The sequence below is a fragment of the Rhipicephalus microplus genome, chromosome X (assembly GCF_043290135.1).
Source record: "Rhipicephalus microplus isolate Deutch F79 chromosome X, USDA_Rmic, whole genome shotgun sequence".
Lineage (NCBI taxonomy): Eukaryota > Metazoa > Arthropoda > Arachnida > Ixodida > Ixodidae > Rhipicephalus > Rhipicephalus microplus.
The window spans coordinates 155,266,030-155,279,834 of NC_134710.1; the positions used below are offsets into that span (position 1 = coordinate 155,266,030).

Consider the following 13,805-nt stretch of genomic DNA (forward strand, 5'->3'; position numbering starts at 1 on the left):
TATTGCCTCCACAGCTGCGCTTTCTTTTTTTTTTCCAATATGAGCGAACTAACCCAGTTTTACACTAGTTTACATATCAATATACCTTCTATGCGGACTGTAACAAGCCACGTCTGTCAATATACGCGCACGATGTACAATAGTTGTTTAAATTACTGTACATCGAATAATGCGAGCAGCATATAACGTCACAGACCAAAGAAAGAATCAGCATGACCATGTGACCTGATTTTGTCAGCACTTGCCAGTAGTATCACATGGCCTAACTCGCCCACGCAGTCGCTTCATGCAATTGACGGTGAACTCGAACTGGTCGGCTCCGCACCGACAACGTATATCTGAGTCTTTCCTTCGGTTGCGCACGGCGCTGTATTAAATACTGCTGCGGCGACCTTTTAAAGCTTTCGGTAACGACGGTCCAAGAAGAGCGTGCCAAAGTCATAGTTGCTTTCGTAGTTTTTTTACAGTAGAAAGGTTGGCTTCTTCGCAAAAAAAGCTTGCTTTGAAAACGTAGAACGATCCATTGCCTGTTTTGCAAGGGGTAGCTAGCTTTCTATTCCTTCGAATCGACCAACGAACGAACGAGTAATGTCACCACACTAACGATACACAGAACTGTTCAGCGACGAATGAAATGCAAAGGAAGTGTACCGAATACGAAATACTAGCAACGCCGCACACACGCTGGGGCAGCAATGAAGAATCTCGGAACGATGGCCGCCGTAGACTTTGCTTCTGTGAAGCGAGCGCGCGCTCCCCGAACAGACGCCACCGGCGTACCCTTTCAGCATACCCGAGGCACGGCCGCTCGATGAAAAACGCACGGCGCAGCAGTGCCCGAGCTGCCCAAGCGTCTGGCACATCCAGTGCGCCCGCGTGCTTTCGCATTCGTAGTTTCTTGGTGAACACTCTAGAGGCGCGGCTGTGGCTGCTGGGAGAGGAGGTAGAGGCGAAGGGGTGCGGTTGGCGCTACTTTAGTTTATTTTTCAGGGACTTTAAACTCCTACATTTCGACGCCATTTTAAGCTAGGCTGATTCTCCAACGACCTGGTCGATGGAAAGGTAAGTCATTTCAGGCGCTCGTATTCATCTCAGACAAACGAATGACCCGTTTTGGTGGATGTGTTTTGGATTTTACAGCCCGCTCGTTGACTCTCGTGTGCCCGACGTGTCGCGTTCCTCGAAAGGTGAGTTTCAAAATTAGCGATGATTTGCGATACGTGGCCGCGATGCTGAATCGATCCTCAAGACCGAGACGTCGGGAAAACCAGTAGTGTAATGTTTTAACGCCAAATCCACGGATTGCTTGCCGATTTCTTTGTAGACGTTCTCAATGTGTAAACAATGGTGTGCGTGTCTGAGAAGTGAAATATTTTAACATGAAATGTGCGAATTGCTTGCCGATTCCTTTGTTCACGTTCTCAAACGAAGGTGTGCGTGTCTGCATGAGAAAAGACTGCCAATAGATCATGACGTTTTGTAGTAACTCGTTCGTGATAGGAAGCGTATCGATAACGAAGCAAATACGCGCTTACCGAAAGGTTTTAACTCGGTGCGTTCGCTTGTACGAGCCACTGCAGTGTTGCGGGGTGCGTTGAACGCTGCGTTTCCCCGTTTAACTGGCAGCATCGAGGATATTCCAGAGTCGCGTCGATGCAGTTAAATGTTTCAGAGACGCGTAGTGTTTTTCTGTTATCACGAGATCGGGCGTTTGTCGAATCATCGATAGGTTGGTAAAGCAGCGTGCTTTTCAATTCGCGCAACGCTGCCCCGTGATACGAATCAGACTATAGTGTTGGCTGCACAGCGCTGACTTCTAAATAGTGTAAAACGTTTCGTGAACGTTCTCGTAACTGTTGTGGTACTGATAAATACCGATGCCGTGTTGTAGTCCCACAGATGTGCGGACTTGACGCGACAGCGTCATTTAGGCCGGCTGCGTTGCGCACACGTTGGCTTCGTACTTGTCGCACTGTGCGTACCCTGCATGGTGTGGCATATTATTAGGGCATCATGTTAATGACGCACCAGTTTGAGATCAATTCCACTATTTGTTTTTTATTGGTAACTTTGCAGACAATATGACTTCAATATGACCAAGCATACTATCTTGATCTTGGAAATACTGCTGTAGTAGAGAATTGTTACATTGGATACCACTTGGTGCCGTTAATCTTGAAAAATCTCTTCACGGGGCCTCAAAAATTCTATAGTATGCTTGAAAATGCAGGCTGATGAGCCACACAGGTGCAAGTCAGACCACTGCCCTGCAATAAAATAAATATATTGCCTTTTTTCTGGCTTAGAAGGACAGTTCAGTGCCTCACAATTCAGCCAAAAATTGACTTACACTATGGAATTTGCAGTATCAGATCTTCAAGAAGCACAGGATATTGTGTTCAGTGCATAGCACTTTTAAAGTGTCCAGCTTTTCGTCCAGCGTCATGTTGCATGATCATGCGCAAGGGCTCAACGTAGGGCCAACACAATGCTAGCAGTGGTCAGAACCGTGCTAAAATAAATAATGTCTTATAGCCCTCCCTGTCACATCGCATGTGTACTGTAATTTGCAGTGAATGACATTAAAAAATAATGCCATTAGGATCTTGCATTCCGGGTCTTCACGGCTATGTGAATACATGAAATGACATTCGCAATTGATGTCGGTGTTTATCGGCAGGCTGCTATTTTACCAAAAAGTTACCAATCACGCATTAAGTTTACATAGCATTGTCCAGCTGGTTGATAATTTACATCGACATAAAACACCATTGGTATAAAAAAATCCTCATATCAAAGCAAGACTAGCTTAAAGCCTCTCACAACCTGCAGTTGGTAATGTTTGAAACCGTGACAGCGTTCATAAATTTGTTACCTCGATGAACTAAGATGAGTGAAAATGTATGATGATTGCTCTCGTGCTGCTGCGATTGAAGTTTCAGAACGACTTGAGTGCCTCAAGCTTGATATCGAAGAAAGATCACAGACGACGAGGGATTTGGAGCTGTGCCTATGCATCCATTCGTTCGGCTGTTCTTTAAGCTTCGACTTCATCAGTGAATAGCAGAGAACTCCGGTGCTTCCCCCCCCCAAAAAATTGGTCCGAATACACTCTCCCTAAACTGGTGTCCGACATGTACAGTCGTCAGCAAGCTTAACACGAACGCTCTGATGCGTGACGTGAACTACTTAATTTATTTTTATTTATTTACAGATACTGCAGGCCCTACCCGGGCCCATGCAGGAGTGGGATACAAACAATACATTCAAGCAATAACTAGTAATACACTGGAGTACAGGGCATAAATGAAAGAATACATAACTATCAAGTACAGAAAAGTCGAATATATTTTCTCGCTGTTCAACAGAACTGCGCTCAACTAAGAATATTTTCAACATTTGTAGCCGGATGATTTGCACTCAAATGAAACTATTTTCAGCATACATCACATATATGGTGAAATTAATCTTTTCTTTCTGTTGAGTGTATGAAGCCGTCGAGGCAGCATTCACTCCTTCCGCAGGTAATGCGTTCCAATGAAAAATTGTGCGAGGAAAGAGAGCGAACTTGTGGGCATTAATGTGGCTGGGTAACTTTAACTGATACCAGCCGCAAATCTGTGCGCGCTGTTCCTGATATAATAACCTCGGTATGCTTGGATAGCATGTTGGCACGCATGGGTAGTATATTGGCAACGGAACTGAAAACTACGTGGCGCTAGCGCCGATCAAGCCGTTTAAGGACACGCTGCGGAGCGTTTGTTTTAAGCTTGCTGACGACTGTATACATGTGTATTATGCTACTAGCGAGTCTAACGCGGTGAGGAAGCACCAAAATAACAGCGAGCCTTTGTAAACATGGCCGACAGGAGGTGTCGTACGTCAGCTCAAAGCCTGGGAAAAAGGATATAGCTGTACAAAAGCCTTCCACTTACGTGTTGCACGTTCAAAAGTTACAGAAAAGTTAGCAACAACTTTTAATCATCATCTGAACATGGTTTCCACTTCTTTAAAGATGTCGATTTTGTAATCTCTCTTCAAGAACCTGTTGACAAAAGAACACATGTTGCGCTTCCCTGAGTTCGGAGAATACATTCAACCAGCGAGTGCCATTAGGTGTGAATGTCATTCACTATGCCCGGGTATATAGCAGCAACAAAAATGACATCGACTAATGTCATTTGCAGCGAATGACATTACAGGTGCTGTGTGACAGGGTTAATAAAAAATACAAGTAACTGAAGAAACTAAGAACCAGTTGCAATAAATGACTTAATATGGCTAAATGTGGTTTGGAAGCATGTATTTGAAGCTTGTACCATGCAAGAAAAAGTGCCACCGCCTTGTCAAGTGCGCAATGGCTCCTCCTACAATCTCCTTCATTGTTGCATTCAGGGGGGAAACAACCTGACGACACTTGCTGCAGACAACACGCATGTCCATGCATGTTTACTGCGACAGTAAGGACTCTGATTGGGTGCAGCAAAAAGTAGTGTGCATGTCGCATGCAAAGTTTGCGAATCTTGCTGCCTAGAGCTCTAAACTTCCTCCCCACATCAGCTGCCACGGAAAGTGAATCTGTTCCACAACTCTCCAGCCGAGCACGAGGCCGCCTACAGTGGCACCTGGGCAGCATGCTGTTCGGCCAGGCACAGTCTTCCATGCTGAGCTGCTTGAGTCCTGCATGTATAGACAGCCGCATTATGCCATGCCCTTCTAGGTAACTATGGCTCGTGCCATGGCTTCTCTGCATCCTCTAACATCGATAACTCTAGAGATGGCCTCGCCCGCCTCATCAACACTTTCGCTGCAGGTCAGCAGCCTCTCGGCCTCCTTCGACCAGATGTCTGTCACCGATGTCACCTCAGAGGTAGGCTGTGGCCATATCTTTCGCGTCATCTAACACTGCACTTGGGGAATAGCGCGATGGTGTGAAAACTGCCCTAATATACTGGGCCACTCCCTTTTTCCATCATTGCGACTGTCACGGGAACTCGAAACATGCTGTAATATAATTAACTATATTTCTATTGATTTAATCTTAAAGCTGTTAATCACCCTCTTCAGAAGGTAGTCAGCCTCCAGGTCAAGAAATTATTTGCTGCAGGAAATGTTGAGTAAGCTCACTTTCCATTGAAATGGCAAACACAGTAAAATTATACAATCATTTCTTTCTCCTAGGTGTCTGATAGGAAAAACAAGGCTCCTGCAAATAGCAGAACACCCTTATCATGCACATTTACAGCATGATTGCACAACTTACTTGGTCACAAATAGGAATAAACTCTGCACTTTCTCCCAGCTAATATGAGATTGGCAAGCAGAAAAGTTCCGAATTTCATACTCTGTTGCACGTGATATTTTATTATACAACCAAGATTGTATTTATACAGAACAGCATTGTCACACACTTATTTGAGGCCCCTTCGATCTAACATTGACGTGCGGCAGACTCGCAGGCTTCTACTTTACGCTTCGACCTGCGATGCCTGGAAAGTGTCGAAGTGGTACATCTCAAACTTATTTGCAGGTCAGTCGACCTGTGAGGGGTTGCACGTGTGGTGATGTAGAGCCTGACCGATGTACTCATAGAGCAGACACGGACATTAGCTTAAATACAAACAAGCATTTAATTAAAACAAGGGCAATAGGCAAGAGATTATAATATGAACAGAGGAAAAAACACTAATATGCGATGAAAGAAGAACTACAACAAGTATAAACAAAACACAAATAAATGAAATGTTAATAAAATAATGACATGATGGAACTAAAAGAGATAAAAAACCACGAGAAAAAACTCACGCTCGCGCTTCGGAACGTCTACGAGTGTCGCAGCACACGCATGTGCAATGTTGAAAAGCTGGTTTTAATAAAGTAACAGTTGAAAAAGGCACAATAAAATTTGCATACGGACCAGGCCAGCTCTTCGTACACGTAGGGGAGTTGAAGGGTGCGGCTGAAGATCTCGCCAGCTTAGTAGACGACGAGGGTGCCCGGTAATGCAGCTGTCTCAATACGTTGCGCGGGTCACTCCATACTCGCCGCCTACACAAGCGTCGTGTCACCGACGACCACGCTTCTTGCTGGTTGCACTACAACTACGGATTCCGATGCTGTCCAAACTCTTTTGGGACGTCCCGTCCCCTCTAGAGGTCGTTTCGTCTTTCCACGAACACATGTCTCTCCATTCGGTGCAAGTGTAGAAAAGACGCGGCGGCGCCGCTGCTGCTTCGTTAGTCGCCAGATGTCGTCTTCCCAACACAAGATCGCCCTTCCTTGGATGATGGGGCGTGCGGGCGAAACGAATACTGCAGTCGTTTGTGACACAGCCTTCCCTCAAGTATATTGCTGTGTAATATTCAAGGAAATCACAAACGCGCACTTTTTGAGGCATTTCGGTATTCCGGTCGTCCAACAATGTGCCTTCTTTTTTCGTGCACCATTTCACTGATGTGGACGACACCGCACAGAATCGAAGACGCACCACATTTCACTGTCACACTATGACGAATGTCATATCTCGCGCGGTAGGCTGTGGCCACACACATACGAAAGCAAAACGACAAGATTACTGCACACTTCAAAGCTGAGACACGGAAGCCTTCTTTGACTCCACATATTCATACATACAGGCTTTAAGCAGTATTGAAAAGTCATTGACACGCAGCTTTCGAAAAAATATGAATGAGAAAGGAATCGGCATGATCGCCTGTACGCAGTTCCTGAACTTGCCGCAAACTAAAGCGCTTCATTTCAAAATGATAATAGAAAGGAAAGCCTTGAATAACATAGCGCCACCTTTATCACACATGCGAACTGTGATATATTTCAATTGTATCACTTTCTCGCACGTGATCCTCTCTCGCACCATCGAGAACCGCAACAACATACACTCAGTGGCGACCAAGGTGGCCATTCAGCTCAACTGCAAGCTGGGCGGCGAGGCTTGGTGCCTGCACATACCGCTGTCAAATACGATCGTCATGGGCTTCGACGCATACCACAACGCCGGCTCGCGCAACCGCACGGCGGGTGTCTTCGTTGCCAGCATGAACCAGACCGTCACGCGCTGGTACTCACGTGTGTCATTTTCCTCCACACACGAGGAGCTTGGCATCATGCTCACGCAGCACCTTCGGGACTGCCTGGGCAAGGACGCTCAGGCAAACCTAGGCGCTTCTCCCGAGTGCATCATAATCTTTCGCGACGGTGTCTCCGATGGCCAGATCCCTCAGGTGAGCATCGTGACTATTCTTTGCACCAATGACATACCTTTGTCTCATGTTATCTACTGTGTAATGATGCAAATGAAACCTAATTAGTGAACACGGGGTGTTGCTGGAGGTGACATTATGACAAGCGAACTTGTCTTCTTTAACGCTGCAACTGCACCTGAAGAAAAGTCTGCTTGTTGGAACGTCGACTTTGGTGATATACCATGTTCATAATTTTTTCATTTCTTCAAGCTTTCACCTTCTCCTGAAAGCTTGCTTATAATGATGGAAATGTATTACCGTATTTGCTCTAGTAATGAACCCACTCGACCAACTTGGTCCTTCGAAAAAGAAAGCTTTAATTGTATCTTTTCATTTTATTTCAGTATGATAACCCATACCATTGATAATAGAAACAGCATTAAATCAAGTCATTACATAACAAAATAATGACACAATAAAAGTCAAAACATAGTTTAACAACCATGCTAAACAGTTGAGAGGAGCACGAGCTCAGACGTCAATCAAATAAAGGTCGCGCTTTTACGGGAGAGCGCCATCTGTTGCATACAGGAGAAACCTTTTTACTTATTTGTTACGCAAGCACAGTGGCAAGAAAATTAAGCAAAAAATGCGAGGTCTGCGTGTAAGGCTTAGCACAGTCACAGCGAATGCTAAAGGAGCAGCCTTTCGGAGCCTTTTCTAAACACTCATTGGGTAACTACTAAAAGCACACTTGCTCGATACCTACTACGCCATTATTCATAAATTTTTTTTGATAGTAGGCCGGCGTTCGCTATCCTACTTTTCATCATTCTTTCGAAAAGTGTGGTATTTTCTAAACACTTGCAAGGAATTTTGAGCCAATTGTTCATGCAGTGGCTGACGACAACGAGGAATTATGCGTGAAGTGGGTATGCGCCACAGTTAATACGTGAATAAGAACAAGCTTTTGTAATGGGTTGGAGCATTGGACGACCCACTCGTTACGCTATAGGCGTTGAGTGACGACTGGTTGTTCTTTCGCTGTTTTAAAATGCTTTATAAGTCATATTAACGCGATTGCTTTCCGGACATCAAGCCTGCCTAAGGCAAGTTTGCCACCAAGTTCCAAGCACCCGCGCGGCTTAGTGGTAGAATACTGGGCTGGCACCCAGCGGGCCAGAGTTTGGGCCCCACTGTGTCGCCATTGAACGAGGCCCTGCCTGTTCAATGCTGGGCAGTGGGTGTACCTGTGCGAGTGTTTTTGTAGAGAGCTTGTTATATGGAAGTTGTGGCTGTCTAAATGATACAATGTTAAAAAAAAGGAAGCACTGAATTATGTTTATACATTCCCTCACCACCCCTCACTGAAAACGTCAATTACACATTGGTAAGGTGCCATCTAGACGGGGTTTCTTAAGGATTTTTGTCAAATCATGTCACTATTACTGGGAAAGGCTTTACAAGTGTTGTTACCATGCTTTTCCTGGTGGTGAGCTTTGCGTCCAGAGCAGAGACTATTTTGCTATTCTTAACTAGCGTGCGCAAGCGTTTTACACTTCTGAAGAAGGCAAGGGAGTGCGTCATGTTCACACTAAGTGCTCTGTATTAAATTAACAGTTGAACTTGTGAGTGGCGATGCTTTTCATAGTCTCTGTATATTATATGAGAAAGTTGGTTTGTGTTGAGCAAGGCTTGGCCTAATACAGAAATGTAGATTACATTTTGCTTTTCTTAGAGTAAAATCTTTTTAACTCATTCGTTACCATGCCTATTCAAATCAATCACCGGTTTTCGGCACTTTGGATCGTCAATTTTGGCATGTAGAATTTTTCTTGTGCACCTAGCTTTTTCTAGTAGTTGGTCAAGCCACTCAAATTTCAGAATCAATTCGAATTCGTTCTTTTTGGCAACGTAGTGATTTTTGACGGACTTTTGCACGTACCAATGTGCATGTGCTGTTGGAAAAATGCACTTGGCAGGCGAACTCGACAGAAGTCTGCGCTCCTTGTGCGTATGCTGCAGTAACCTCAGAGTTCTGTAATCAAAGGAGCCTTTGCTAATCAAATACCGATTTAAGGTATAAGTTTTGCAATCGTATCGTGTTCAGCAGTAGTAATTGCCTGAAATTTGTGCTAGCCATTCAACAGAAAGCTGTTGCTGGCAGCCAGAGAAAATTTATTATACAAATATATATTTTCAAAGGCCTGCCGTATGTACAAAGTGTGGAGGTGGCCTTCTCAAATCAACCAACTTGCAGCCGCTTTGGTTAATCTCGTATCGTTATATGAGACACAGGGCAGCATCTAGCGTCACTAGTGGTTCCTATGGCGTCTTCATCACGTGCACATGGTTGCGCACCTGTGCCGTAAAAAACACGCACAGGGGCGCAACAGCTGTGCCAATTGCGCCAATTTGATAGAATTCCTCACTTGTGCGCTGAGCGGCGCCAAAACCAGAAAATTTGCTGCAATTTTGCTACGCTGCGCCAAAATGCTTGACCAGCCTCGATATTTTCTCAGTTGTCTTAATTTGAGCAAGAAATGGAAGCTACTTTGGCCACCTGTAGTTTGCGTCATCAATTTATGTGGGTCTGTAGTTGGCGTCATCAATTTATGTGCGCAGACCCTAACTCTAAACCACAGTTTAAAATAGCTGCTCATTTGGCCAAGACACTCGCAAAATGCGATTGACCAGATGAAGTAACGACGCGCGGCCGTCTGTCCGCTGACTGCAGCGAATATTTGGCGGCACGACAACGCAAGTTCAAGACTAAAATGTGTTGCCATAGCCAGCAACACGTTGTAAGAAATAAGAATTTCCTAGACAGCAAGCGCGGCCATTGTATGTTAGGAACCATTAGGAACTGAAGCTAGAAGTGTACAAACTCGCAGTACGTTGAGTTTTACACTTCCAGCTTTAGTTCCTGCCATGACCACGTTAGTTGCCATAGCAACGCCACATGCAATAGATATCCGGTGCCATCGTCAGGCTAACAGGCGCATGCCCTTGTTATTTTATCTGGTCAAACGTGCCTTGCAAGCAAGCAGAGACGTTGTGCCCTAACCCTAACCACTACATAAAAAAAAAGGGGGGGGGGGTTGCTGGTTCGAAAATTTCTTGGCCTTGTTTTAACTCGTGTGCAATGCCACTTAAGCTACTTTCGCCGCAGTACACGGATGGCGTACCAAAAAGCGTTTTTAGATCGGAAAGGGCTTATAGTAGAAGTCTCTAGATACAGCACAGTTTGTTCAATTAATGATGTGTGTATACGCCATATAATTGTGAGTACTAATATGATTGATGCCCCTCATTTCCACAGTTTCATTATCTCGTCTTATTCATTTGAAGAGTGAAAGTGATGGTGATGTCATCACTTCAACTGAGTCTGTGATGATGAAAGTCAGCATATGAGAGTTCTCGGAGTTCATTTTATCAATCTTAATTGATTCACTGTCCTTTTTCTGTGTCCCTGTGTACATAGAGTTTCCTGAAATTAACTAGACAGGACTCTGACACTACGATCGTTGAATGGCCATGAGAATGATAGCTAGTACACAAATTTGCCCAATTTTTCTGCTTGGGGGCTTCTAACGCACTTGGCTTTGTTTGTTGCAGTGTTTTGGTCTTGTTTTGAATAAAAGAATTAACAGTTTTGAACATCGTGACCTAATTTTCATTGGTGAACCTAAAAAGTTATGGTGGCTATGTTCCATTGCTTAAACATTTGCCAATTGTCATTTTGTCACAAATTAGCGGTATGCTATGCAAAGGCACATGAAGCTGAAAGTACAAAAATTGGACAAATTTGTGTACTACCCATCATTTACATGCTGGTTGAAGGGCCATGCATGGCAGCTCCCATAAACACCAGCGCCAGAGTTCCCCTTTTTGTTTTTATGAGAAAATTTATGCCTGTGTGAGCACATGGTCAGTTTGCCAACTATTCGACGTCCTTTCACGCAAGTGCGTGAATGGGAGATTGACCAGATCGTGGGCTCGCTGGAGGCGCTTTTTGCGGGCGTCAAGCCCAAGCTGGTCTTTGTCGTGGTCACCAAGCGCATCTCGACGTTTTCTTCACGCACATGCCAAACGGCACCTTTAGCAACCCGCTGCCGGGCACCATCATCGACTCAGAGGTGACGAGGCCCATGAGCTACGACTTTTTTCTGGTTTCGCAGAGTGGCCGCCTGGGCACCGTGTCTTCGACACCCAACAACATCCTCTATGACATGACGGGCCTCAAGCTCGACCACATGCAGCGTCTGGCGTACAAGCTGACGCACCTGTACTTCAACTGGCCAGGTACCATCCGCGTTCCAGCTCCCTGCCAGTATGCCCACATGCAGGCCTTCCTGGCCAGCCAGTCACTGCACGACGAGCACATTGAAACGCTCAACGACACCCTCTTCTATCTGTAGTCGGTCCAATTCAAAATAAAAAGCGTTTATATTTTCACAAGTCCTCTCTCTTCTCACACCTGTCCTTTTAATGACCTACATTTTCCTTCCTCTAAGCTCATGTTTTGTTTAATGCTCAAGGCCCAACAATGCAAGATTGGTTCAGCCTCGTGAACACGACTGAGGGGACAGTGAACCAACCAGGGGTGCAATAGCTGTGCCAATTGCATCAAATTGATACGATTCCCCATTTTTGCACTGAGCTGTACCAAAATGATGAAATTTGCCGAAATTGCACCACACTGTGTCAAAATGCCCCTCCAGCCTAAAAATTTTCTCAGTTGTGCTAATTTCAGTAAGAAATGGAGGCCATGTTGGCCACATGTATTTTACGTCGTCAATCATTCCAGGGATCCAGGCACGGCGAGCGTATATTTGTCATACAAAATCCGTATCTAGAAGGAGGTTTTTTGGGGATTTTTTGATGTAGGGATTTTCTATGGTGGCATAGTTCGTCGAAGTGGAGCTTTTTGAAACACGGCTTCATCGGCCAGTGAGGCCGGATTTTCAAGCTAGCCATGAAGAGCTAGCGCCTTGCGGGAGCGAGGTTGAGTGATTGAGAAGTATCTTTCTTACACCATGCATTGTCTTCACAAATCGTGCAGCTTTCTTGTAGACAACGTAGTACACAAACCACTGCTCCGTAATGATTTAGTCAACATTGCAGTGACTGCACTTGCTCGATCGAAAGGCAACATAGTACATGAACCGGTGCCCCGTAGCAATTTCGTCAACATCGTGGCGATTGTACTTGCTCGATCGACAGACGTCGCAGGCTGTAGTGCGCTGCCTTGCCACAAAAGGTAAGCAGTCGTATCAATTGTTTAGTTATACTCTGCCCAGTTGGTCGCTATCCGTTATGTAATAGCCAGAAATACCTTTCGTATCGGACAGTGCTATAATAAAGAGCTTTGCTGCTGAAATTTGAGAACACTTTCCCACAGGCTGCCCATGTAGATAAGCGCAATTCTACGGCACCTGTTATAGCATTCTGAAAAAAAGACTGTTTGCAATAATCTGCAAGGTGGCTTTTCTGTAAGGTTTGTATTCCAACCAAAAACTCTCGTTCACAGACTACTTTTCTCACTCATTGTGTTGCAGTCGCGTGCCTTCGATCTACAATGAGGGAGAAAAGCAGTCTTTGAACGAGAGTTTTTGGTGGGAAAACAAGCCTTACAGAAAAGCCAACTTGCAGAATATTGCAAACGGTCTATTGTGTAACTTGCTCCGAGTCATCCTCTCATTACACTGATATGCAGGAATGGCGAAATAAATTGCTTTTCATGTTGGCCATTTGGGATTGAGAGAATAATGCAGGTGTAATTATAATGGCCCCAAATGCTTAGGTTGAAACATACGCACACTTTTGTGGAAGTAAACTGCATTTAGTTCCTATTGAAAAAAATCATTGCTTCAAGCGCGTTAATACATATTGCACAAACAAATTTGTTCTCTCTAGCGCACGTGCAAGGCAGGCCGAACTTGTGAATTTCAGTTTAATAAATTTGTATTTGTCCTTACCATGTGCTTCTCTGCAGGGTACGTGCACAACGGTGAAGCCGACAAGTGTATGCCAGTTGGGTTTTGTTTTTACAGCGTGCTTTTCTGCGGTGCACTTGTATAGCAGTGAAGGCAAACTTTTTAATGCATTCTGTTCTCCGTTTTATTTGCAGGCATAGAGATGAGCGTTCCAGGTTCAAAACAGCACGTATTTTCTTTTATGTTAAAATGACTTAAAATTTTCTTGAATTATGTGGACGCATTTGTCATTTACTTGCCACCAAAATCCTAAACTCTCCTATTACGGAAGAACATGTCATCATTTGGTGCTGTCTACACACTAATGCAGCGGAAAATGAACATGTGGGCTGTCCCTCATGCGAATACATACTGGGCGATAAGCTCAATGGGATGAATCTGTAAGCAACTATTTCGTCAACTTGACATTCTCAAAGCCCACAGATTGTGATTCCGCATTGACCTAAATTTACACACTCAATGCTACACTCCACAGTGTAACGAGACAATTGGCCCTGGAGCATAGCGGTGTCAACACTCACGCATATTATGTACGAGTGTCCTTCATGTCCCAGTGAGGTTAACTCAATACAAACTAACCCAATATCTTATTGGTCGTTAAAACTGC

At 44.7% G+C, this 13,805-nt stretch overlaps 1 protein-coding gene across 2 annotated transcripts; it reads left to right on the plus strand.

Annotated features, from left to right (window-relative positions):
* Positions 1 to 706: 706 nt before the first annotated feature.
* LOC119175515 (piwi-like protein 1) lies at positions 707 to 11,660 on the plus strand. Of its 2 annotated transcripts, none has more exons than XM_075878055.1 (5): positions 707 to 1,062; positions 1,141 to 1,187; positions 4,561 to 4,720; positions 4,814 to 4,870; positions 11,381 to 11,660. In XM_075878055.1, the coding sequence occupies exons 1-5, from the start codon at positions 1,055 to 1,057 to the stop codon at positions 11,433 to 11,435; spliced, it is 327 nt and encodes a 108-aa protein (XP_075734170.1). In that variant the 5' UTR covers positions 707 to 1,054; the 3' UTR covers positions 11,436 to 11,660. The 2 variants fall into 2 exon arrangements, with proteins under 2 accessions (XP_075734170.1, XP_037282334.1); XM_037426437.2 differs by having other exon boundaries at positions 4,598 to 4,720.
* Positions 11,661 to 13,805: the final 2,145 nt, after the last annotated feature.

What these genes read in the sequence shown, in the direction of transcription:
- LOC119175515 (XM_075878055.1), top strand. An exon ending in CGTGTCGCGTTCCTCGAAAG is followed by an intron (nt 1,188 to 4,560) that starts GTGAGTTTCAAA and finishes TCCCCACATCAG; the next exon opens with CTGCCACGGAAAGTGAATCT. An exon ending in ATTATGCCATGCCCTTCTAG is followed by an intron (nt 4,721 to 4,813) that starts GTAACTATGGCT and finishes CTTTCGCTGCAG; the next exon opens with GTCAGCAGCCTCTCGGCCTC.